General features: G+C 41.3%; 3 protein-coding genes and 1 long non-coding RNA gene across 8 annotated transcripts; 1 reads left to right on the plus strand and 3 right to left on the minus strand.

The window, feature by feature from the left end:
* Window positions 1-79: 79 nt before the first annotated feature.
* Window positions 80-27,465, plus strand: LOC120036146. 2 transcript variants are annotated; one of them, XR_005474436.1, is made up of 4 exons: window positions 80-236; window positions 845-936; window positions 18,345-18,436; window positions 27,276-27,465. It is a non-coding gene; the product is annotated as an uncharacterized LOC120036146 (long non-coding RNA). The 2 variants fall into 2 exon arrangements; XR_005474435.1 differs by lacking the exons at window positions 18,345-18,436; window positions 27,276-27,465 and adding an exon at window positions 14,767-15,345.
* LOC120036141 (serum amyloid A-5 protein-like) lies at window positions 2,404-3,676 on the minus strand. Its single transcript, XM_038982616.1, has 4 exons — window positions 3,563-3,676; window positions 3,341-3,446; window positions 2,958-3,096; window positions 2,404-2,752 (listed from the first exon to the last, which is right to left on the minus strand). The coding sequence occupies exons 2-4, from the start codon at window positions 3,426-3,428 to the stop codon at window positions 2,614-2,616; spliced, it is 366 nt and encodes a 121-aa protein (XP_038838544.1). The 5' UTR covers window positions 3,429-3,446; window positions 3,563-3,676; the 3' UTR covers window positions 2,404-2,613.
* On the minus strand, window positions 3,610-17,464 carry LOC120036135 (mitochondrial glutamate carrier 1-like). Of its 4 annotated transcripts, none has more exons than XR_005474423.1 (10): window positions 17,367-17,464; window positions 17,116-17,160; window positions 16,770-16,910; window positions 16,578-16,633; window positions 16,301-16,391; window positions 15,561-15,618; window positions 15,236-15,296; window positions 14,800-14,897; window positions 12,873-12,940; window positions 3,610-3,718 (listed from the first exon to the last, which is right to left on the minus strand). XR_005474423.1 is itself a non-coding variant. In XM_038982608.1 (9 exons), exons 2-9 carry the CDS (start codon window positions 17,133-17,135, stop codon window positions 12,938-12,940), a joined length of 528 nt encoding a protein of 175 aa, XP_038838536.1. In that variant the 5' UTR covers window positions 17,136-17,160; window positions 17,367-17,464; the 3' UTR covers window positions 12,821-12,937. The 4 variants fall into 4 exon arrangements, 1 of the variants encoding a protein (XP_038838536.1); XR_005474424.1 differs by having other exon boundaries at window positions 17,398-17,463; XR_005474425.1 differs by having other exon boundaries at window positions 16,785-16,910; window positions 17,367-17,461.
* On the minus strand, window positions 19,848-21,172 carry LOC120036144 (serum amyloid A-5 protein-like). Its single transcript, XM_038982619.1, has 4 exons — window positions 21,006-21,172; window positions 20,784-20,889; window positions 20,402-20,540; window positions 19,848-20,196 (listed from the first exon to the last, which is right to left on the minus strand). Exons 2-4 carry the CDS (start codon window positions 20,869-20,871, stop codon window positions 20,058-20,060), a joined length of 366 nt encoding a protein of 121 aa, XP_038838547.1. The 5' UTR covers window positions 20,872-20,889; window positions 21,006-21,172; the 3' UTR covers window positions 19,848-20,057.

The raw sequence follows: 27,465 nt of genomic DNA on the forward strand, positions 1-27,465 counted from the left end.
CTTCCCCTCCACTCCTCCCTCAACCCTAATTCTATCCCCAACTCTTCTATTTCCTCTACTCCTACTCCTCCCAAATCTCTCCTGATTTGTGTGTGTGTATTGTATTTGAATGGAACAAGAGAAAGCAGAGAAAGAGAGAGGGAGATGGGACATCCAATACTGTGATTAGAAATATGGGTGTATATCTGTTTGAAGTCTAGTCTGTGAAGCTCACAGCACTCCTTCTCTTTTTGCAGGTTTGTAACAATATATCTTTGACCGAATATTTCGCTTTGTTGTCTTTATAAAAGGATCTACTGTGCTGTGCTGTGCTGTGTGTGTGTGTGTGTGTGTGTGTGTGTGTGTGTGTGTGTGTGTGTGTGTGTGTGTGTGTGTGTGTGTGTGTGTGTGTGTGTGTGTGTGTGTGTGTGTGTGTGTGTGTGTGTGTGTGTGTGTGTGTGTGTGTGTGTGTGTGTGTGTGGACCTTGGTCGTAGAATAGTACCTAAGAGAAGGCACAGGAGTGGTCTGTCTACTAAATGTCTGCTTTTCATTTATATGTACAGTATGAGCTCATGTATTTTTCACTGCCGGGAATGGATTACATGTGGTAATGGAGACACTTACCACATCTAGTTTGTTAATACATCATGAATAAATATTTCCACGTAACACTATACCCATTCCACCACCTATCTGCCTTGCACATTCAGATTTAAGTGTTATGATTGTTAGGTAAACCTGACTTAACATAATTCACCCCCGTTAACTACACATCATTGCTCACCCGGTGAACCTTCCACATAAATGTATACACAGATCGGGTATTCAATACATGATGCTTATGTTTTCCTTGCTGCATTTCAGGGCTCATCACATAGATGCTGAGTGCAACTGCTGAGGCTACTTATTTCCACTTGGTGAAGCTGAACCCTGTTGCTACCCATTTCACATCTCAGGTGAAGTTAATCATGATATAGCGAAATCTGTGATATTTGATATTGCAAAATCTATTGCTATTGACCTCACTTTGAGCCCTAAAGAACATATTTTCAAATTAAGAGTGACAAAAAAGAGAAAATCTAGGAAAGCCATATACCTGAGTTACAATTCCTCTGTGTTACAATTTCTTAGCTCGTCTCTCTGTCTCTCTCTCTCTCTCTCTCACTCACTCACTCACTCACTCACTCACTCACTCACTCACTCACTCACTCACTCACTCACTCACTCACTCACTCACTCACTCACTCACTCACTCACTCACTCACTCACTCACTCACTCACTCACTCACTCATTCATTCACTCACTCACTCACTCACTCACTCACTCACTCACTCATTCATTCACTCACTCACTCACTCACTCAGTTCAAAGTCTGTTCCAAAGAAGCTGGTACAGTACTTTGGACCATACTCTCATTGGTTGCTTGTGTGGAGGTGTGGTCAGGCTCATCAAAACATTGTATGTCTGTGCATATTTTACAGTACGCCTGTAATTCTGCATTCTGTAATAATGAGTGGTTATGTTCAAAAGCCTAGCTGTATGCTAATTTTATGCATATTATCTATCTGTGTTAACTTATACATAGCCTACTCATCTAACCTCTGGTCTCAATAGAGCTGCATAGTATGTTGAATTGAATCCTCATTCAAACTGTCATGTTCCATTGATTAACAGCAGGGGCATCCATCCTCTCCCCTTTGCCCTCTCTCCCCATGCTTCTCTTGTGATGTCACAACAAGGATAGCCTGGCACCAGCTTTGTTCCAGAGCATGTCTCTATTTTCACAAAGATTTCATCAGTGACACTCAATGATTAACAAATATACTGAAATGGACGTGGCAGATACCAATATTATAATTGTAATTTGTCATGAACTGACCTACCACTTTTTATCCTCCTGGACCAGCTGTTCAAGCCTATATGGTACCTGCAGGCCTCCTTACTTCCCCTGCACCACTAATAACAGGATTCCCCTCGTTACACTCAACAAATTGCCCTGGTGGATCGGTGGTCAATTAAACCAGCATCTATTGGTTGTAAGTGAGAAGGGGAGGACACAGTGTGTGTTGTGTTGGAGAGAGGGAGCTTAGGGATGGGTAGAGGCAAAGAATTGTTGTTGCACCCTCAAAGTTCACATCACCTCGTCATCTGCATTAATCTTAGCCTCGTCTCCTATGTTTTTCTCAGCTTCTTCTATGTCTCCTATGTTTTTCTCAGCTTCTTCTATGTCTCCTATGAAAAACATGTACTATGTACGGCTACCCCACTGTCCAAAAGTCCCTCTTTCTAGTTGTAAAGGGCTGACCGGTTGCCAGTTGAAGGCTGGGAAAATGTCAACACCAGATCATTTGAGTGCACATTTCAGGATTTCAAAATTTCTTTCCAACCAGTCATATCATACTGAATACAGAAAGACATTCGGTCTCTGGTTGCATAATCACTTTATTTTTGCAACACTTTTGAAATATATTGTATACTAAGTTTCAGTACCATGTACCTGTCTATTAGCAGAACATTTGGGCAAAATAATTTTTGAGAATATGACAGTTTTACCAAAAGCAGTAATTAGGTGCAATATGTTTGTTTGGAATGTGGTCCTTCAGTTTGGCTAGTAACCTCCTTTTTTTTAAGTTCAGTATTTCCTTGGGAGTCCATTGGGTCTGTAGCGGTTGGGGTCCCCTCCATTACGTCCCCAGCGGTTAGCCTCCTGGTCAGCTGCTGAGTCCTCGTGTCCTCGACCACTGGAACCCTGAACCCTCTCCCGGCCATCACTGAGAGAGGAGAAATATTACATTAGTAACTCGCCAACCACAGTAAACCAATAATGGTATAATTGTCTTTCTGACCAGACACTTTTTTTTTAACAAAGAGTGGCATAAAGAACTAATTAGAGAAAGGAGAAAGTTTTTATGAGATAATTTGATGACCAACTGAACCACATTATAAGCATCTCACAGATATTTGAGAATCACCCACCTGATGACTGTTGCTGCCCACCTGCCCCCTGGTCCTCTCCTGGCAGCATCATAGTTGCCCCGAGCGTGAAAGTACTTGTCTGAGTTTTTCCAGTTGGCGTCCTTCATGTCGTCATATGCACGCCACATGTCTTTAGCACCTGCAGGGTCAGGAGGACACAGATGTCGAGTTTGACACTTTCAAGGAACTTTACAACTTTTCAAACCACTAGCCTCAAGAAATAACAATGACTTTAAAGGAGTCCTCAAATACAGTACATGTTGCTCTTGAATGATTTGTTACTCTTGAATGATTTGTCGCTCTTGATAGATTTGTTGCTATTGGTTTCTGTATCTATTTCTGTCAACAATGAAGAAAACAATGATTAAAGTGTATAAACGGACCTTGAACAGCTTCACCAGGGAAGTGGTACCACTGAGCTTGAGCCCCCACAATAAGGGTCAGAACAAGTCCAGCTAGAAGCAGCTTCATACTTGCAGATGCGACAAACTGAAGGAAACATGAGGGTGAGAGAGCATAGGCTACTTTATGAATTGCTAACATATTTACAGATAATTTATTCAACTTAAACTCTGACTGCCTCATATAACAGAGTTATCACTTACCTTCTAGCTCCTTAGTTAGTTAGTCAGTCAGGCAGTTTGAACTCCCTTGTGTTTCGTGTTGGTTTGTGGTCTGCAGCTTGTTCTTATATTCCACTCAGACCAGGGAGGAGTTCTGTTTTTCCAAAAGCTGGAATTCCCTAACTTCGTCCTCCCAAGCTATTACGATCAGAAGTGTATGTCCGGGAACACAAGATGAGAAATTTCCAGGTCATGACAAGATGAATTAGAGGACCTGCTCTGAAGCCTTGGGCAATACGTAGGATACTCCTCAATTGTGTAACTAGGCCTACAGCTTAAAAAAACAAGGCATCAAAATGTGATGTGTCTGCATTAATAAGACTAATGGGGGCAATGCAGTTTGTTTTTCTGCTTTTAATGTCGTAATTGTCATGATGGATGAGGTTCCAAAAGTTTGCCTCTCACCTAATATGAGAGAATGATTCCTTATGATATGATTCATTATAGACTACTATAGTAGGGTAGAATACAGGTATTTAATAGACATAGACATGAAAGGCAATTTGCATGTGTAACGTTCGTCTGGTGGTGTATGAACGGACCAAGGCGCAGCGGGTGATGAATACATAACGATTTATTTCAAAACAGACGAAACACTGACAAAACACTAGAACAAACTACAAAACAATAAACGAAGGCAACAGACCTGAAACAAACAAACTTACATATAGACGAAGGACGCAAGAACAGGAACAGACTACCTAAACGAACGAAACGAAACAGTCCCATGTGGATTACACAGTCACAGGAACAATCACCCACAAACAAACAGTGAGAACAACCTACCTTAATATGACTCTCAATCAGAGGAAACGTCAAACACCTGCCTCTAATTGAGAGCCATACCAGGCAACCCAAAACCAACATAGAAACAGAAAACATAGACTGCCCACCCAAAACTCACGCCCTGACCAATAAACACATACCAAACAACAGAAAACAGGTCAGGAACGTGACAGCATGTCCACAACTTACGGGTTACACAATTACTGCTCCCCCTCACACCTATGCTGCTGTTCATTGATTATTGATTGCCATTACCATTAGTATCTATCTTTTTATCCTACTACTGGTCACTATTACTCTTGTTTACAAATCAAATCAAAATGTATTGGTCGCATACACATATTTAGCAGATGTTTTGCGAGTGTAGCAATATCTAACAATTTACAACAATACACACAGATCTAAAAGTAAAAGAATGGAATTAAGAAATATATAAATATTACAAGCAATGTCAGAGACCGAAGTATATATATATATATATATATATAATTTTCATGTCCACATTTTATGGATTGCACCTTTATCTTACAGGTTACACAATTACTGCTCGCCCTCACACCTAAGCTGCTGTTCATTGATTATTGATTTCCATTACCATTAGTATCTATTTACAGTTGAAGACGGAAGTTTTACAACACTTAGGTTGGAGTCATTAAAACTCGTTTTTCAACCACTCCACAAATGTCTTGTTAAAACAAACAATTGTTTTGACAAGTTGGTTAGGACATCATTTTTCCAACAATTGTTTACAGACAGATTATTTCACTTATAATTCACTGTATCACAATTCCAGTGAGTCAGAAGTTTACATACGCTAAGTTGACTGTGCCTTTTAAACAGCTTGGAAAATTCCAGAAAATGATGTCATGGCTTTAGAAGCTTCTGATAGGCTAATTGACATCATTTGAGTCAATTGGAGGTGTACCTGTGGATGTATTTCAAGGCCTACCTTCAAACTCAGCGCCTCTTTGCTTGACATCATGGGAAAATCAAAAGAAATTAGCCAAGACCTCAGAAAACAAATTGTAGACCTCCACAAGTCTGGTACATCCTTGGGAGCAATTTCCAAATGCCTGAAGGTACCACGTTCATCTGTACAAACAATAGTACACAAGTATACACACCGTGGGACCACGCAGCCGTCATACCGCTCAGGAAGGAGACGCTTTCTGTCTCCTAGAGATGAATGTACTTTGTTGCGAAAACTGCAAATCAATCCCAGAACAACAGTAAAGGACCTTGTGAAGATGCTGGAGGAAACAGGTACAATAATATCTACATCCACAGTAAAACGAGTCCTATATCGACCTAACCTGAAAGGCCGCTCAGCAAGGAAGAAGCCACTGCTCCAAAACCATAAAAAAGCCAGACTCCGGTTTGCAACTGCACATGGGGACAAAGATCGTACTTTTTGGAGAAATGTCCTCTGGTCTGATGAAACAAAAATAGAACTGTTTGGCCTTAATGACCATCGTTATGTTTGGAGGTAAAAGGGGAAGGTTTGCAAGCCCGAAGAACACCATCCCAAACGTGAAGCACAGGGACACAGGACAACAAAGTCAAGGTATTGGAGTGGCCATCACAAAGCCCTGACCTCATTCCTATAGACATTTTGTGGGCAGAACTGAAAAAGCATGCGCGAGCAAGGAGGCCTACAAACCTGGCTCAGTTACACCAGCTCTGTCAGGACGAATGGGCCAAAATTCAGCCAACTTATTGTGGGAAGCTTGTGGAAGGCTACCCGAAATGTTTGACCCAAGTTAAACAATTTAAAGGCAATGCTACCAAATACTAATTGAGTGTATGTAAACTTCTGACCCACTGGGAATGTGATGAAATAAATAAAAGTGTAAATAAATCATTCTCTCTACTATTATTCTGACATTTCACATTCTTAAAATAAAGTGGTGATCCTAACTGACCTAAGACAGGGAATTTTTACTAGGATTAAATGTCAGGAATTGTGGAAAAACTGAGTTTAAATGTATTTGGCTAAGGTGTATGTAAACTTCCGACTTCAACATTATTCATCCTGCTACTGGTCACTATTACTCTTGTTTACAAATAAAATCTATTTTATTGGTCGCATACACATATTTAGCAGATGTTATTGCGGGTGTAGCGAAATGCTTGTGTTAATAGCTCCAGCAGTGCAGTAATATCTAACAATTCACAACAATACACACAGATCTAAAAGTAAAAGAATGGAATTAAGAAATATATAAATGTTACGACACGCAATGAGTCCAAAGTGTAAATATATATATATATATATGTGTGATGGGATGTATAGACATTTTGAACGGTATGTGGATAGAATATTTTGTATATCTGTAGAATACAGATGTTCTGAAAGAGCTGCAAAATCTGTATCCTTACAAATCAGATGGGCTAGAAAATCTGGACCCTCTCTTTCTAAAATTATCAGCCGAAAATGTTGCAACCCCTATTACTAGCCTGTTCAACCTCTCTTTCGTATCGTCTGAGATCCCCAAAGATTGGAAAGCTGCCGCGGTCATCCCCCTCTTCAAAGGGGAGACACTCTAGACCTAAACTGTTATAAACCTATATCCATCCTGCCCTGCCTTTCTAAAATCTTCGAAAGCCAAGTTAACAAACAGATCACCGACCATTTCAAATCCCACCGTACCTTCGCCACTATGCAATCTGGTTTCTGAGCTGGTCATGGGTGCACCTCAGCCACGCTCAACGTCCTAAACAATATCATAACCGCCATCGATAAAAGACAGTACTGTGCAGCCGTCTTCATCGACCTGGCCAAGGCTTTTGACTCTGTCAATCACCGCATTCTTATCGGCAGATTCAATAGCCTTGGTTTCTCAAATGACTGCCTCGCCTGGTTCACCAACTACTTCTCAGATAGAGTTCAGTGTGTCCAATTGGAGGGCCTGTTGTCCGGACCTCTGGCAGTCTCTATGGGGGTGCCACAGGGTTCAATTCTCGGGCCGACTCTTTTCTCTGTATACATCAATGATGTCGCTCTTGCTGCTGTTGATTCTCTGATCCACCTCTACGCAGGACGACACCATTCTGTATACATCTGGCCCTTCTTTGGACACTGTGATAACAAACCTACAAACGAGCTTCAATGCCATACAACGCTCCTTCCGTGGCTTCCAACTGCTTTCAAATGCTAGTAAAACTAAATGCATGCTCTTCAACCGATCGCTGTCCGCACCTGCCCGCCCGACTAGCATCACTAGTCTGGACGGCTCTGACTTAGAATATGTGGACAACTACAAATACCTAGGTGTCGGGTTAGACTGTAAACTCTCCTTCCAGACTCACATTAAGCATCTCCAATCCAAAATTAAATCTAGAATTGGCTTACTATTTCGCAACAAAGCCTCCTTCATTCATGCTGCCAAACATACCCTCGTAAAACTGACTATCCCACCGATCCTTGACTACGCGATGTCATTTACAAAATAGCCTCCAACACTCTACTCAGCAAATTGGATGTAGTCTATCACAGTGCCATCCTTTTTGTCACCAAAGCCCCATATACTACCCACCACTGCGACCTGTATGCTCTCGTTGGCTGGCCCTCGCTACATATTCGTCGCCAAACCCACTGGCTCCAGGTCATCTATAAGACTTTGCTAGGTAAAGCCCTGCCTTAGCACACTGGTCACCATAGCAACACCCACCCGTAGCACACGCTCCAGCAAGTATGTTTCACTGTTCATTCCCAAAGCCAAGACTTATTTTGGCCGCCTTTCCTTCCAGTTTCTGCTGCCAATGACTGTAACGAATTGCAAAAATCACTGAAGCTGGAGACTTATATCTCCCTCTCTAACTTAAGCATCAGCTGTCAGAGCAGCTTACTGATCACTGTACCTGTACACAGCCAATCTGTAAATAGCACACCCAACTATCTCATCCCCATATTGTTATTTATCTTTTTGCTCTTTTGAACCCCAGTATCTCTACTTGCACATCATCATCTGCACATCTATCACTCCAGTGTTAATGCTAAATTGTAAATATTTTGCCTCTGTGGCCTATTTATTGCCTTACCTCCCTAATCTTCTACATTTGCTCACACTGTACATAGATTTTTATTTTCTGTTATTGACTGTACGTTTGTTTATGTGTAACTCTGTGTTGTTGTTTGTGTTGCACTGCTTTGCTTTATCTTGGCCAGGTCGCAGTTGTAAATGAGAACTTGTTCTCAACTGGCTTACCTGGTTAAATAAAGGTGAAATAAAATAAATAAAATAAAAAATACATGGGATAGAATAGTATATATACAGCAATAGTTTAATTGGATGGCATTGACTAGACTACAGTATATACTGTACATATGGCAAAGATTCAATAACAAAGACCAGGGAGGTTTTCCAATGACTCACAAAGAAGGCATTAGAAAACCTAGTGAGCTTTTATGGGGCATACTGCAACAACAACAAAATGATATGGATAGTTTAAAGTACATACGCCTCTTAGCATCTCGTGAGGCCTACCCGTTTCTGGATATAACCCATGTCTGGCATCTTGAGAATGGCTAACTAACACTGCCTCTTCTAGTCAGCAACAACACAACATCAGAAAAAAAGACTGATTTTAATGCTTTACTGTATCCTATTTAGCTTTAGTCCTCAATTGCAAATCATTGTATTTGGTGGAAACCACTGTCTCAGGCACTGCTCCAGAATCTCCCATAGGTGTTCAATTGGGTTGAGATCTGGTCACTGAAATAGCCATGGCATATGGTTTACATAATTTTCATGCTCAGCCAACCAGATCAGTGACCACTCCTTCCCTGTGGACGGAGGCATTGTCATCCTGCGGGCCAAAGCCATGATAGCCAAAATAATGACCTGCCCAGCATTTTTATACATGACCCTAAGCATGATGGGACGTTAACTGCTTAATTAACTCAGGAACCCCACCTATGTGGAAGCACCTGCTTTCAAAATACTTTGTATCCCTCCTTTACTCAAGTGTTTCCTTTATTTTGGCAAATACCTGTACTTAAAACAGTACCTCCATGTAGTGTTACCAAATATTTGAATTTTGAAAGGTAACAAAAAAAAGATGTTTTTTTTTTTTTAAACTAGTTTTAAACTTTTATGGCCAGTGCTATCATGATGATATCATGTTGGTAGCATAATGACATGTCAGTATGGAGACAGCTGTTTTTATATTTGTTTTTATTTCTGTTTGTTTTGTACATCCGTATTAGTTTCTATTTAGATTAAGTTGTATGAAAATATATATATTTCATTTTTATATTATTTAGGTTCAGTTTTAGTGTTAAGAAGATAAAGCATTTGTGGGAGGCTAGAAGAAATATGGGTTGTAGAGTTTTTGTGTGTTTTTTTGGGATGTCACAACTGGGGGGCAGTAATATATAAGGTGATGGGTCAGGTCATAGGTTAGCCCTTCTCATGACTCCAATTTTACATTGGTGTCACATATACTCCCTCTCTGGCCTCTAGGTCATCAGGCTGCTGAGTATCCCGCACACCTGTCACCATCGCCTCACGCACCTGCACCTCATGACACTCACCTGGACTCCATCACCTCCTTGATTATCTTCCCTATATCTGTCACTCCCCTTGGTTCTTTCCTCAGGTGTTATTGACGCTGTTTTCATGTTGGTGTGTTGCGTGGTCATTGTTCCTTTTATTTATTAAAACACTCATTCCTTGAACTTGCTTAATTAGTGTTTTAATAAATAAAAGGAAACAATGACCACGCAACACACCAACATGAAAGGTTTCTGAAACTGTATTGCACGCAGTGATTATTAACAGTTACACAAAACATTGACCCCGCTGTTATTGTTAGGACACTGGGTATTCAGAGGAGCTAGCCAACAACACAGCTAACACAATCACTTCAAACCGTAGCCTAAAAAAGCCTATTCCTGCTCTTTTCCCACGATGCATCAAACACATTTGGTGTGTCGTCATACTGGTCTCTGGTCAAACTTGCTCGTGTGGAGCCACCTTCAATTTGCGCCTTTTTTCAAGACTGATTTTAATGTCATTGAGAAAACAGCGAAGTGTCAAAGCTATTTCCGAGGAAATTGCGCATCATTAGCTTGTTGTTATGGATGTATCCAAATAAATGTCACTAGAAACAGCTTAAACAAACGCAAATGCAGCCAGTTTGCTTTTATTCTGGCTGCACTGTTTGATGTGACTGTAAGTTAGCTAGCTAGAAAGCAAGGGATAAGAATGTTGCCAGTCAGTATGGAAATGGAACATTTAGTACGAACGACTAGGTTTGTCCGTAGATACAGAAAAAAACAGAGTCGTGTCACTGGCAACCGAACCGATAGAACGAACGAGCAGCCGGCTTGGGGAGCAACCTTAGATTTATGTTGGGATATATCTCGTGAAGGATAAAATAGTAAGAATAATTTCATCAAAATGACATTTTTATTAAAATATGTTGAATATGTAATGACCTGACTAGATCATAAAGGAACAATTGTCCAGACAGAGGATTGAGTTTACGAATTGACGGTTTATTAAACCAACTTTACACAGGCTACTGTTTGGCCGTAACCCACGCCAAATAAGTGAAAGATAACCACAAGCCAACCGTGACCTTCTCTTGTGAAGGCCAGACATAAGAGAGAGAACAAAGGCTAAACCTGGTCTTAACTTCCAATGCTCCATCCCCCTGCCCAACCCCCCTCCACTCTACTCCGCCAACCTCCAGGATGCCCGGCATCAGAACATTCCAGGCATTCCCGTGATTGGCAGATAGCAGGTTGATTGGCATGTCGGACCCCGCGAACACTGGGTACTAGTAAGTACAACACAACCACCTACTAGCCTAACACATAACACACAGCTGTCTGTGCGGGTCGCTACAATATGTTGGTAACCCGTTGAATAAAATTGATAATGCCCTCAAAGCTGGTGTTTAGAGGATATATTGGCACAGTTTGCAGCCCTCGACTTCATCTTGGGCCTATCAACACCCGTTTCGAGAGCATTATCACTTAAATGAATACCTGCTCTTTCCGTGACAGACTGACCAGGTAAATATATGATCCCTCATTGATGTCACTTGTTAAATCCACTTCAATCAGTGTAGATGAATAAGAGGAAACCGGTTAAACAAGTATTTTTAAGTCTTGAGACAATTGAAACAAGACAAAATATTTAAGTGCCATTGAACAGGGTATGGCAGAAGGTGCCAGCCACATCGTTTTGTGTCAAGAACTACAACTCTGCTGGTGGAAGGACGGCTCACAGTAATGGCTGGAATGCAGTCAATGGGAACAACATGTTTGGTACCATTCCATTTACTCCATTCAGCCATTATTATGAGCCGTCCACCCCTCAGCAGTCTCCACTGGTGTACATAAACTAGATATCATTAGAATTCCTGTCTACTGATATGTCTGTTGGTGACATCAATATAAAAAAATACATTTTTTACAAAATTATCAATAAAGTAATATGTCTATATGTCAAATCTGCAGGATACAAACATTCCATTCCAGCTAAATAATGGATATATAGCATTTTGCCACAAAACCTTTTTAATATAACATCTCAAATCTTAATCTATAGCGAGGTTTCCATCCAATTTGCGGCAGATTTTCATGTGAATATTCTCAAATCCGCATGAATAAAATCTGAGCATTTTCCCACCAGATACGTGTTTCCATCAAATAAACTTTTTGCAGATAAAATTCTGTGTATGATAACGTAGTGCACATAAAAAACTTTCTCGGTTAAAAGTTCAATTGGTTTCCATCACATTTTCAACTGATGGTTTTGTTACAAAAATATTGAGTTAATATAGCGAATGTGCCCACTCTGGTATTGGCACATGCACTCTAGCCAGCAGCTCGTAGATACAGTGCGAATATAGCCTACATCAGGGATGGGCAACTTAAATGATTGTGGGGGCCACAACAAATCAGAATGAGTTTATGGACATGAGAGCGAGATTATTTTTAATTGTCAAATGGCAGCCAAGCACTGGTTGTTAATTTTGTCACCAGAATAAGACCCTCAATATTTTTGGGAGAGGAGCATCAAGCTCATCACTTTGCAATTTAACCATGCTGTGAAGTTCATCATAGTTTATTTCATCTGTAGCCTAATAAACTGTATGCTTTCCAAAGTCGGAGAGGGAGGACCACACATTTCATCTTGTGACTGCAAGATTACTTTATTAAATCAATATTTGCACTTAAAAGCCTTTCCGCCACCATCTCTCGCATAATTCATTTTACAGACAAAAAGATCCAACCTTGTCTATTGTATTTAGTTTATTAAATATTTGGAAAGTTTATGAGAAATCTGGTGTTTCCATCAGGACGGTCGCGACATTTTTTATCCGACATTTACTGAATTTTCTAGTCTAAAATGCCTTCTCAGTTTATTCATAGTACCAGTAGATGTTGTAATGTTCTACCATCAGATAATATGGATATAATTGATCAGAAAGGGCCTGTCAAAACCAGGAGGGAAGCAGTGGAAGAGTTAGAGTGAGAAGGAGAGTTTACCTGATGCAGTCTGTCACTCCGCCGTCCCCGACTTCCCCATGTCATGGTCTGAATTCTGGTCTTAATCACTGTAATACACATACTGTATCAATTGGCTTACAGGGTACACGGCAGGCATAATCAAATCACATTTTATTTGTCACATGCGCCGCATACAACAGGTAGACCTTACCATGAAATGCTTACTTACAAGCCCTTAACCAACAATGCAGTTTTAAGAAAAATAAGGGCCTTTCTATGACACTGACTGGTATATAGGTCCTGGATGGCAGGAAGCTTGGCCCCAGTGATGTACTGGGCCATACGCACTACCCTCTGTAGCCCCTTGCGATCGGAGGCCGAGCAGTTGCCATACCAGGCGGTGATGCAACCATTCAGGATGCTCTCGATGGTGCAGCTGTAGAACTTTTTGAGGATCTGAGGACCCATGCCAAATCTTTGGGGGAATAGGCATTGTCCCTGCCCCTCCTCACGACTGTCTTGGTGTGTTCATGGCTTCATGGCTACATGGCTACACTAAATGGCTACAGACGTGAGTGCTATGGGTCAGTAGTCATTTAGGCAGGTTACCTTAGTGTTCTTGGGAACAGGGACTATGGTGGTCTGCTTGAAACATGTAGGTATTACAGACTCGGCCAGGGACAGGTTGAAAATGTCAGTGAAGACACTTGCCAGTAGGTCAGCGCATGCTCGGAGTACACGTCCTGGTAATTCCTCTGGCCCTGCGGCCTTGTGAATGTTGACCTGTTTAAAGATTCGTCACTACAGACACGGGTTCAATCCCGGGCTGTATCAGAAACTGGCCGTAATCAGGAGTCCCATAGGGTGGCGCACAATTGGTGCTGTTTCCTCCAACACATTGGTGCGGATGGCTTCCGGGTTAAGCGGGCGGGTGTTAAGAAGCACGGTTTGGTGGGTCATGTTTCGAAGGATGCATGACTTGACCTTCTCCTCCCTATCCCGTTGGGGAGTTGCAGCGATGAGACAAGATACAAATTGTGGAGAAAAAGGTGGTTCAACATTTTTTTTTAAAGTCTTACTCACATCGACTGCGGCGAGCGTGATCACACAGTCGTCTGGAACAGCTTAGCTCAGTGCGGATGTTGCCTGCATTCCATGGCTTCTGGTTGAGGTATGTACGTATGGTCACTGTGGGACAACGTCATTGATGCACTTATAGATGAAGCAGGTGACCGATGTGGTATACTCCTCAATGAAATCGGATGAGTCACGGAACATATACCAGTCTTTGCTAGCAAAATAGTCCTGTAGCTTAGCATCTGCGTCATCTGACTACCTCCATATTGAGTGAGTCACTGGTACTTCCTGCTTTAGTTTTTGTTTGTAAGCAGGAATCAGGAGGATATAATTATGGTCAGATTTGCCAAATGGAGGGCGAGGGAGAGCTTTGTAAACATCTTTGTGTTTGGAGTAAAGGTAGTCTAGAGTTTTTTTCCTCTCTTCTTGCACATGTAACAGGTAAAACAGATTTGAGTTTTTCTGCATTAAAGTCCTCGGCCACTAGGGGCACCGCCTCTGGATGAGCATTTTCTTGTTTGCTTATGGCTTTATAGAGATCGTTGAGTGCGGTCTTAGTGCCAGCATCGGTTTGTGGTGGTAAATAGACAGCTACGAAAAACATAGATGAACACTCTCTTGGTAAATAGTGTTGTCTACAGCTTATCAAGAGATACTCTATCTCAGGCAAGCAAAACCTCGAGACTTCCTTAATATTTGATTTTGCGCACCAGCTGTTATGACAAATAGACACAGACCTCCACCCCTTGTCTTACCGGAGGCAGCTGTTCTGTCTTGCCGATGCACGGAAAAACCTTACAACTGTATACACACTCATACCTGTATACACACACACGACTGTCCTTACCATCCACAGGTAAGCTGCATTGCTGTACGGAGATGTCCTTACCGTCTCCCGGGTGAGCTGCATTGCTGTATGGGACCTCAACTCCACTGGGCCCCCAGGGGCCCCAACTGCAGCCTGGGACATCAGCTTCCTCTGAGCCTCTACATGTGTCATAACACACACAACATCATCAGTATCATCAGTGTGACATCATCAATCAGGGACAGAGAAGCAGGAATGCACCAGGAGAAGTTGACAAACAAAAATACATTTGAGGAGTCACAGGAACACAAGGAAGAGTCACAAATGTGGTCAAGCAATAAAATAACTATTGTACATTGATACAATAACAATGCTGGCTGTTACTGGTTCTAACTGATCAGATCTCTGTGATCTGTTTGTGTTTGTTTGGCTGACAAGACATTGGTTAGTCATGAAACCCTGACTGGGAACAAGGGAACATACAACCTCCTCTCTCCTTCTTCTACCCATTTCTCACCTATCCGCCCTGCATCCTGTAACTGGATCTTTAGCATCTCCATGGGAGTGGTGATGATGACCTGCACCAAGAGATGGAGAGATGGAGAGACAAAGAGATGGAGACACAGAGATGGAGAGACAGAGAGACAGAGAGATGGAGAGACAGAGATATGGAGAGACAGAGAGAGACAGAGAGATGGAGAGACAGAGAGACAGAGATGGAGAGACAGAGAGATGGAGAGGCAGAGAGATGGAGAGACAAAGAGATGGAGAGACAAAGAGACTGTTGAGCCACAAGATGGTAGTAGAAAGCTGTCTGAGGCTGATACCCAAACTGATCTTACCTGACATGTACCAGCACCACAACCCGCCAGCATCTCCCTCAGCAGGGTGAGCTTCTGACTGAGAGAGAGAACAAATGTCATAATCATTTTGGTTCAATGACTTTGCTAATTTCTCTGGATGGTCTGGTGCTATCTCAAGTGATTTACATACATTAAACAAAATGCATACAACATAAAACTCCCTGTTTCTATCCACAAAGGACATGACCATAAACATGCATTAAACAATAAACATACCATTAGTGATACACATAAAGAAACATACATAAACAAACACATACACACACTCACGGATTCACACAGTCTTAGAAACATGTTAATAATTCACCAGTTCACTAGCGCAGGTCACTCAATAATTTATCAGCCATGTTGTTGGACCCCATGGAAATGTTGAGGGACGCTAAAGATAGCCCAGGTATGTCATGCGGATAATGCTGCAGGGGCCTGTGGGATTGGTCCTATCAACCATGCTGTATGTTTACAAAATATTTATACTTCTAACGTATTACCACTAGATCCCAGCACATAGTGAAGATATTATTAAAATCCTATTTGTGATATGTATATCAAATCCAAACAAGAAGTTAGTTAAAGCTGATATAGTATACACTACATCTTTCAAGTACATCTATTCAAAGAGATCAGAGTGGGCAAGAGGTTGGTGTACCAGTCAGTTACGACTGGTGTATGATTGTATTTGACAGACAGGTGTTTGAAAGAGGCCTCTGAGCACTACTCACCCATCCTTGGACAGGTGCTGTCTAAAGAAGTCATTGGCAGCTAGTTTGATGGCCTTCTCTGGAGTGACCAGAGTCAGGTTCACAGCAGCACCTAATGGTCAAAGAAATATAGAGACACAGAGTCATAAACAAAGAACATGCTCAAACCTGTGTGCACACACACGCACGCATGAACACACACATACACACACACCACACACACGCACGCACACACACACACACACACACGCACGCACGCACAAGCACACACACACACACACACATAATTTTGTTCTACCTCTGTACATGCCAAAGTACCCCTCTGATTGGATGGTCTTGATAAGGCAATCTGACCTGTGTAGTGAACACAAAGGATTACTGTGCAAAGACCTCAGAGAATCAACCAGAGGTAAGCAGATACTACAAGCAAACTGCAAGTTCGTTTTAGATTTTTTTTTTTTTTTTTGACTGGTTAAAAGAGTGTGTTTACCAGCTTTGTGCATACATGCTGGTGTAGAGACGGGAACCATTTTGCTGGTTCTGGAGACGGGTCTTGGCTAGGTCAATAGGAAATACACATGTCACACCAATCAGTCCAGCAATTCCCCCATTGATCAATTTGGCAGGTAAACTGAGAGGGAGAGAAAGAGAGAAGGGTGAGACGGGATCAAAAAGGTGACAATGACCAATCAATAACAAAAGTTAAAAACAAGAATGAGAGAGCGGGAAAATAGTGGAGGAATTAGTTCAAGACTCAAACTAGAACATCAATTAAAACATGTGATAAAATCCTCTCAGATTCTTCTGTTTCAATCAATATCCTTATCCGCACTTACCTGATCTGCTTGTCAGCCATCTGTCTGTATATCTGTAAACGTGATCTGCAAGGAAAACAATGGATTAGTGGACGATAGATGGAGAATACCTCAGTCAACCAACCAATGTTCAACCGTCAGTTTCAGTCAGTCAGTCAAGTAATTGGCCAGCTGTGGAGGAGAACTGGAAAAGAACAGAGTACAAATCCATATCAGAACAGTAGTCAGACACTCAGTTAAAGCTTTGAGAAACATCTGTGCATGGAACGTACTTGGCTTATCCCTGGGCATAGTAGCATTTACCTCAATGTTGTGTTGGCTGGCTACCTGAAATGAAGAGTGTTCATTCATTGAGCCATGCTTTCAGAAGAAGCTGATTGTACAGCCACCCTCCTTCTGGACCAATCACATCAATCCTTCCCCTCCACTCCTCCCTCAACCCTAATTCTATCCCCAACTCTTCTATTTCCTCTACTCCTACTCCTCCCAAATCTCTCCTGATTTGTGTGTGTGTATTGTATTTGAATGGAACAAGAGAAAGCAGAGAAAGAGAGAGGGAGATGGGACATCCAATACTGTGATTAGAAATATGGGTGTATATCTGTTTGAAGTCTAGTCTGTGAAGCTCACAGCACTCCTTCTCTTTTTGCAGGTTTGTAACAATATATCTTTGACCGAATATTTCGCTTTGTTGTCTTTATAAAAGGATCTACTGTGCTGTGCTGTGCTGTGTGTGTGTGTGTGTGTGTGTGTGTGTGTGTGTGTGTGTGTGTGTGTGTGTGTGTGTGTGTGTGTGTGTGTGTGTCTGTGTGTGTGTGTGTGTGTGTGTGTGTGTGTGTGTGTGTGTGTGTGTGTGTGTGTGTGTGGACCTTGGTCGTAGAATAGTACCTAAGAGAAGGCACAGGAGTGGTCTGTCTACTAAATGTCTGCTTTTCATTTATATGTACAGTATGAGCTCATGTATTTTTCACTGCCGGGAATGGATTACATGTGGTAATGGAGACACTTACCACATCTAGTTTGTTAATACATCATGAATAAATATTTCCACGTAACACTATACCCATTCCACCACCTATCTGCCTTGCACATTCAGATTTAAGTGTTATGATTGTTAGGTAAACCTGACTTAACATAATTCACCCCCGTTAACTACACATCATTGCTCACCCGGTGAACCTTCCACATAAATGTATACACAGATCGGGTATTCAATACATGATGCTTATGTTTTCCTTGCTGCATTTCAGGGCTCATCACATAGATGCTGAGTGCAACTGCTGAGGCTACTTATTTCCACTTGGTGAAGCTGAACCCTGTTGCTACCCATTTCACATCTCAGGTGAAGTTAATCATGATATAGCGAAATCTGTGATATTTGATATTGCAAAATCTATTGCTATTGACCTCACTTTGAGCCCTAAAGAACATATTTTCAAATTAAGAGTGACAAAAAAGAGAAAATCTAGGAAAGCCATATACCTGAGTTACAATTCCTCTGTGTTACAATTTCTTAGCTCGTCTCTCTGTCTCTCTCTCTCTCTCTCTCACTCACTCACTCACTCACTCACTCACTCACTCACTCACTCACTCACTCACTCACTCACTCACTCACTCACTCACTCACTCACTCACTCACTCATTCATTCACTCACTCACTCACTCATTCATTCACTCACTCACTCACTCACTCAGTTCAAAGTCTGTTCCAAAGAAGCTGGTACAGTACTTTGGACCATACTCTCATTGGTTGCTTGTGTGGAGGTGTGGTCAGGCTCATCAAAACATTGTATGTCTGTGCATATTTTACAGTACGCCTGTAATTCTGCATTCTGTAATAATGAGTGGTTATGTTCAAAAGCCTAGCTGTATGCTAATTTTATGCATATTATCTATCTGTGTTAACTTATACATAGCCTACTCATCTAACCTCTGGTCTCAATAGAGCTGCATAGTATGTTGAATTGAATCCTCATTCAAACTGTCATGTTCCATTGATTAACAGCAGGGGCATCCATCCTCTCCCCTTTGCCCTCTCTCCCCATGCTTCTCTTGTGATGTCACAACAAGGATAGCCTGGCACCAGCTTTGTTCCAGAGCATGTCTCTATTTTCACAAAGATTTCATCAGTGACACTCAATGATTAACAAATATACTGAAATGGACGTGGCAGATACCAATATTATAATTGTAATTTGTCATGAACTGACCTACCACTTTTTATCCTCCTGGACCAGCTGTTCAAGCCTATATGGTACCTGCAGGCCTCCTTACTTCCCCTGCACCACTAATAACAGGATTCCCCTCGTTACACTCAACAAATTGCCCTGGTGGATCGGTGGTCAATTAAACCAGCATCTATTGGTTGTAAGTGAGAAGGGGAGGACACAGTGTGTGTTGTGTTGGAGAGAGGGAGCTTAGGGATGGGTAGAGGCAAAGAATTGTTGTTGCACCCTCAAAGTTCACATCACCTCGTCATCTGCATTAATCTTAGCCTCGTCTCCTATGTTTTTCTCAGCTTCTTCTATGTCTCCTATGTTTTTCTCAGCTTCTTCTATGTCTCCTATGAAAAACATGTACTATGTACGGCTACCCCACTGTCCAAAAGTCCCTCTTTCTAGTTGTAAAGGGCTGACCGGTTGCCAGTTGAAGGCTGGGAAAATGTCAACACCAGATCATTTGAGTGCACATTTCAGGATTTCAAAATTTCTTTCCAACCAGTCATATCATACTGAATACAGAAAGACATTCGGTCTCTGGTTGCATAATCACTTTATTTTTGCAACACTTTTGAAATATATTGTATACTAAGTTTCAGTACCATGTACCTGTCTATTAGCAGAACATTTGGGCAAAATAATTTTTGAGAATATGACAGTTTTACCAAAAGCAGTAATTAGGTGCAATATGTTTGTTTGGAATGTGGTCCTTCAGTTTGGCTAGTAACCTCCTTTTTTTTAAGTTCAGTATTTCCTTGGGAGTCCATTGGGTCTGTAGCGGTTGGGGTCCCCTCCATTACGTCCCCAGCGGTTAGCCTCCTGGTCAGCTGCTGAGTCCTCGTGTCCTCGACCACTGGAACCCTGAACCCTCTCCCGGCCATCACTGAGAGAGGAGAAATATTACATTAGTAACTCGCCAACCACAGTAAACCAATAATGGTATAATTGTCTTTCTGACCAGACACTTTTTTTTTAACAAAGAGTGGCATAAAGAACTAATTAGAGAAAGGAGAAAGTTTTTATGAGATAATTTGATGACCAACTGAACCACATTATAAGCATCTCACAGATATTTGAGAATCACCCACCTGATGACTGTTGCTGCCCACCTGCCCCCTGGTCCTCTCCTGGCAGCATCATAGTTGCCCCGAGCGTGAAAGTACTTGTCTGAGTTTTTCCAGTTGGCGTCCTTCATGTCGTCATATGCACGCCACATGTCTTTAGCACCTGCAGGGTCAGGAGGACACAGATGTCGAGTTTGACACTTTCAAGGAACTTTACAACTTTTCAAACCACTAGCCTCAAGAAATAACAATGACTTTAAAGGAGTCCTCAAATACAGTACATGTTGCTCTTGAATGATTTGTTACTCTTGAATGATTTGTCGCTCTTGATAGATTTGTTGCTATTGGTTTCTGTATCTATTTCTGTCAACAATGAAGAAACAATGATTAAAGTGTATAAACGGACCTTGAACAGCTTCACCAGGGAAGTGGTACCACTGAGCTTGAGCCCCCACAATAAGGGTCAGAACAAGTCCAGCTAGAAGCAGCTTCATACTTGCAGATGCGACAAACTGAAGGAAACATGAGGGTGAGAGAGCATAGGCTACTTTATGAATTGCTAACATATTTACAGATAATTTATTCAACTTAAACTCTGACTGCCTCATATAACAGAGTTATCACTTACCTTCTAGCTCCTTAGTTAGTTAGTCAGTCAGGCAGTTTGAACTCCCTTGTGTTTCGTGTTGGTTTGTGGTCTGCAGCTTGTTCTTATATTCCACTCAGACCAGGGAGGAGTTCTGTTTTTCCAAAAGCTGGAATTCCCTAACTTCGTCCTCCCAAGCTATTACGATCAGAAGTGTATGTCCGGGAACACAAGATGAGAAATTTCCAGGTCATGACAAGATGAATTAGAGGACCTGCTCTGAAGCCTTGGGCAATACATAGGATACTCCTCAATTGTGTAACTAGGCCTACAGCTTAAAAAAACAAGGCATCAAAATGTGATGTGTCTGCATTAATAAGACTAATGGGGGCAATGCAGTTTGTTTTTCTGCTTTTAATGTCGTAATTGTCATGATGGATGAGGTTCCAAAAGTTTGCCTCTCACCTAATATGAGAGAATGATTCCTTATGATATGATTCATTATAGACTACTATAGTAGGGTAGAATACAGGTATTTAATAGACATAGACATGAAAGGCAATTTGCATGTGTAACGTTCGTCTGGTGGTGTATGAACGGACCAAGGCGCAGCGGGTGATGAATACATAACGATTTATTTCAAAACAGACGAAACACTGACAAAACACTAGAACAAACTACAAAACAATAAACGAAGGCAACAGACCTGAAACAAACAAACTTACATATAGACGAAGGACGCAAGAACAGGAACAGACTACCTAAACGAACGAAACGAAACAGTCCCATGTGGATTACACAGTCACAGGAACAATCACCCACAAACAAACAGTGAGAACAACCTACCTTAATATGACTCTCAATCAGAGGAAACGTCAAACACCTGCCTCTAATTGAGAGCCATACCAGGCAACCCAAAACCAACATAGAAACAGAAAACATAGACTGCCCACCCAAAACTCACGCCCTGACCAATAAACACATACCAAACAACAGAAAACAGGTCAGGAACGTGACAGCATGTCCACAACTTACGGGTTACACAATTACTGCTCCCCCTCACACCTATGCTGCTGTTCATTGATTATTGATTGCCATTACCATTAGTATCTATCTTTTTATCCTACTACTGGTCACTATTACTCTTGTTTACAAATCAAATCAAAATGTATTGGTCGCATACACATATTTAGCAGATGTTTTGCGAGTGTAGCAATATCTAACAATTTACAACAATACACACAGATCTAAAAGTAAAAGAATGGAATTAAGAAATATATAAATATTACAAGCAATGTCAGAGACCGAAGTATATATATATATATATATATATAATTTTCATGTCCACATTTTATGGATTGCACCTTTATCTTACAGGTTACACAATTACTGCTCGCCCTCACACCTAAGCTGCTGTTCATTGATTATTGATTTCCATTACCATTAGTATCTATTTACAGTTGAAGACGGAAGTTTACAACACTTAGGTTGGAGTCATTAAAACTCGTTTTTCAACCACTCCACAAATGTCTTGTTAAAACAAACAATTGTTTTGACAAGTTGGTTAGGACATCATTTTTCCAACAATTGTTTACAGACAGATTATTTCACTTATAATTCACTGTATCACAATTCCAGTGAGTCAGAAGTTTACATACGCTAAGTTGACTGTGCCTTTTAAACAGCTTGGAAAATTCCAGAAAATGATGTCATGGCTTTAGAAGCTTCTGATAGGCTAATTGACATCATTTGAGTCAATTGGAGGTGTACCTGTGGATGTATTTCAAGGCCTACCTTCAAACTCAGCGCCTCTTTGCTTGACATCATGGGAAAATCAAAAGAAATTAGCCAAGACCTCAGAAAACAAATTGTAGACCTCCACAAGTCTGGTACATCCTTGGGAGCAATTTCCAAATGCCTGAAGGTACCACGTTCATCTGTACAAACAATAGTACACAAGTATACACACCGTGGGACCACGCAGCCGTCATACCGCTCAGGAAGGAGACGCTTTCTGTCTCCTAGAGATGAATGTACTTTGTTGCGAAAACTGCAAATCAATCCCAGAACAACAGTAAAGGACCTTGTGAAGATGCTGGAGGAAACAGGTACAATAATATCTACATCCACAGTAAAACGAGTCCTATATCGACCTAACCTGAAAGGCCGCTCAGCAAGGAAGAAGCCACTGCTCCAAAACCATAAAAAAGCCAGACTCCGGTTTGCAACTGCACATGGGGACAAAGATCGTACTTTTTGGAGAAATGTCCTCTGGTCTGATGAAACAAAAATAGAACTGTTTGGCCTTAATGACCATCGTTATGTTTGGAGGTAAAAGGGGAAGGTTTGCAAGCCCGAAGAACACCATCCCAAACGTGAAGCACAGGGACACAGGACAACAAAGTCAAGGTATTGGAGTGGCCATCACAAAGCCCTGACCTCATTCCTATAGACATTTTGTGGGCAGAACTGAAAAAGCATGCGCGAGCAAGGAGGCCTACAAACCTGGCTCAGTTACACCAGCTCTGTCAGGACGAATGGGCCAAAATTCAGCCAACTTATTGTGGGAAGCTTGTGGAAGGCTACCCGAAATGTTTGACCCAAGTTAAACAATTTAAAGGCAATGCTACCAAATACTAATTGAGTGTATGTAAACTTCTGACCCACTGGGAATGTGATGAAATAAATAAAAGTGTAAATAAATCATTCTCTCTACTATTATTCTGACATTTCACATTCTTAAAATAAAGTGGTGATCCTAACTGACCTAAGACAGGGAATTTTTACTAGGATTAAATGTCAGGAATTGTGGAAAAACTGAGTTTAAATGTATTTGGCTAAGGTGTATGTAAACTTCCGACTTCAACATTATTCATCCTGCTACTGGTCACTATTACTCTTGTTTACAAATAAAATCTATTTTTATTGGTCGCATACACATATTTAGCAGATGTTATTGCGGGTGTAGCGAAATGCTTGTGTTAATAGCTCCAGCAGTGCAGTAATATCTAACAATTCACAACAATACACACAGATCTAAAAGTAAAAGAATGGAATTAAGAAATATATAAATGTTACGACACGCAATGAGTCCAAAGTGTAAATATATATATATATATATGTGTGATGGGATGTATAGACATTTTGAACGGTATGTGGATAGAATATTTTGTATATCTGTAGAATACAGATGTTCTGAAAGAGCTGCAAAATCTGTATCCTTACAAATCAGATGGGCTAGAAAATCTGGACCCTCTCTTTCTAAAATTATCAGCCGAAAATGTTGCAACCCCTATTACTAGCCTGTTCAACCTCTCTTTCGTATCGTCTGAGATCCCCAAAGATTGGAAAGCTGCCGCGGTCATCCCCCTCTTCAAAGGGGGAGACACTCTAGACCTAAACTGTTATAAACCTATATCCATCCTGCCCTGCCTTTCTAAAATCTTCGAAAGCCAAGTTAACAAACAGATCACCGACCATTTCAAATCCCACCGTACCTTCGCCACTATGCAATCTGGTTTCTGAGCTGGTCATGGGTGCACCTCAGCCACGCTCAACGTCCTAAACAATATCATAACCGCCATCGATAAAAGACAGTACTGTGCAGCCGTCTTCATCGACCTGGCCAAGGCTTTTGACTCTGTCAATCACCGCATTCTTATCGGCAGATTCAATAGCCTTGGTTTCTCAAATGACTGCCTCGCCTGGTTCACCAACTACTTCTCAGATAGAGTTCAGTGTGTCCAATTGGAGGGCCTGTTGTCCGGACCTCTGGCAGTCTCTATGGGGGTGCCACAGGGTTCAATTCTCGGGCCGACTCTTTTCTCTGTATACATCAATGATGTCGCTCTTGCTGCTGTTGATTCTCTGATCCACCTCTACGCAGACGACACCATTCTGTATACATCTGGCCCTTCTTTGGACACTGTGATAACAAACCTACAAACGAGCTTCAATGCCATACAACGCTCCTTCCGTGGCTTCCAACTGCTTTCAAATGCTAGTAAAACTAAATGCATGCTCTTCAACCGATCGCTGTCCGCACCTGCCCGCCCGACTAGCATCACTAGTCTGGACGGCTCTGACTTAGAATATGTGGACAACTACAAATACCTAGGTGTCGGGTTAGACTGTAAACTCTCCTTCCAGACTCACATTAAGCATCTCCAATCCAAAATTAAATCTAGAATTGGCTTACTATTTCGCAACAAAGCCTCCTTCATTCATGCTGCCAAACATACCCTCGTAAAACTGACTATCCCACCGATCCTTGACTACGCGATGTCATTTACAAAATAGCCTCCAACACTCTACTCAGCAAATTGGATGTAGTCTATCACAGTGCCATCCTTTTTGTCACCAAAGCCCCATATACTACCCACCACTGCGACCTGTATGCTCTCGTTGGCTGGCCCTCGCTACATATTCGTCGCCAAACCCACTGGCTCCAGGTCATCTATAAGACTTTGCTAGGTAAAGCCCTGCCTTAGCACACTGGTCACCATAGCAACACCCACCCGTAGCACACGCTCCAGCAAGTATGTTTCACTGTTCATTCCCAAAGCCAAGACTTATTTTGGCCGCCTTTCCTTCCAGTTTCTGCTGCCAATGACTGTAACGAATTGCAAAAATCACTGAAGCTGGAGACTTATATCTCCCTCTCTAACTTTAAGCATCAGCTGTCAGAGCAGCTTACTGATCACTGTACCTGTACACAGCCAATCTGTAAATAGCACACCCAACTATCTCATCCCCATATTGTTATTTATCTTTTTGCTCTTTTGAACCCCAGTATCTCTACTTGCACATCATCATCTGCACATCTATCACTCCAGTGTTAATGCTAAATTGTAAATATTTTGCCTCTGTGGCCTATTTATTGCCTTACCTCCCTAATCTTCTACATTTGCTCACACTGTACATAGATTTTTATTTTCTGTTATTGACTGTACGTTTGTTTATGTGTAACTCTGTGTTGTTGTTTGTGTTGCACTGCTTTGCTTTATCTTGGCCAGGTCGCAGTTGTAAATGAGAACTTGTTCTCAACTGGCTTACCTGGTTAAATAAAGGTGAAATAAAATAAATAAAATAAAAAATACATGGGATAGAATAGTATATATACAGCAATAGTTTAATTGGATGGCATTGACTAGACTACAGTATATACTGTACATATGGCAAAGATTCAATAACAAAGACCAGGGAGGTTTTCCAATGACTCACAAAGAAGGCATTAGAAAACCTAGTGAGCTTTTATGGGGCATACTGCAACAACAACAAAAATGATATGGATAGTTTAAAGTACATACGCCTCTTAGCATCTCGTGAGGCCTACCCGTTTCTGGATATAACCCATGTCTGGCATCTTGAGAATGGCTAACTAACACTGCCTCTTCTAGTCAGCAACAACACAACATCAGAAAAAAAGACTGATTTTAATGCTTTACTGTATCCTATTTAGCTTTAGTCCTCAATTGCAAATCATTGTATTTTGGTGGAAACCACTGTCTCAGGCACTGCTCCAGAATCTCCCATAGGTGTTCAATTGGGTTGAGATCTGGTCACTGAAATAGCCATGGCATATGGTTTACATAATTTTCATGCTCAGCCAACCAGATCAGTGACCACTCCTTCCCTGTGGACGGAGGCATTGTCATCCTGCGGGCCAAAGCCATGATAGCCAAAATAATGACCTGCCCAGCATTTTTATACATGACCCTAAGCATGATGGGACGTTAACTGCTTAATTAACTCAGGAACCCCACCTATGTGGAAGCACCTGCTTTCAAAATACTTTGTATCCCTCCTTTACTCAAGTGTTTCCTTTATTTTGGCAAATACCTGTACTTAAAACAGTACCTCCATGTAGTGTTACCAAATATTTGAATTTTGAAAGGTAACAAAAAAAAGATGTTTTTTTTTTTTAAACTAGTTTTAAACTTTTATGGCCAGTGCTATCATGATGATATCATGTTGGTAGCATAATGACATGTCAGTATGGAGACAGCTGTTTTTATATTTGTTTTTATTTCTGTTTGTTTTGTACATCCGTATTAGTTTCTATTTAGATTAAGTTGTATGAAAATATATATATTTCATTTTTATATTATTTAGGTTCAGTTTTAGTGTTAAGAAGATAAAGCATTTGTGGGAGGCTAGAAGAAATATGGGTTGTAGAGTTTTTGTGTGTTTTTTGGGATGTCACAACTGGGGGGCAGTAATATATAAGGTGATGGGTCAGGTCATAGGTTAGCCCTTCTCATGACTCCAATTTTACATTGGTGTCACATATACTCCCTCTCTGGCCTCTAGGTCATCAGGCTGCTGAGTATCCCGCACATCTGTCACCATCGCCTCACGCACCTGCACCTCATGACACTCACCTGGACTCCATCACCTCCTTGATTATCTTCCCTATATCTGTCACTCCCCTTGGTTCTTTCCTCAGGTGTTATTGACGCTGTTTTCATGTTGGTGTGTTGCGTGGTCATTGTTCCTTTTA

Source organism: Salvelinus namaycush, unplaced genomic scaffold, assembly GCF_016432855.1.
Source record: "Salvelinus namaycush isolate Seneca unplaced genomic scaffold, SaNama_1.0 Scaffold122, whole genome shotgun sequence".
In the NCBI taxonomy this organism is placed as follows: Eukaryota; Metazoa; Chordata; class Actinopteri; order Salmoniformes; family Salmonidae; genus Salvelinus; species Salvelinus namaycush.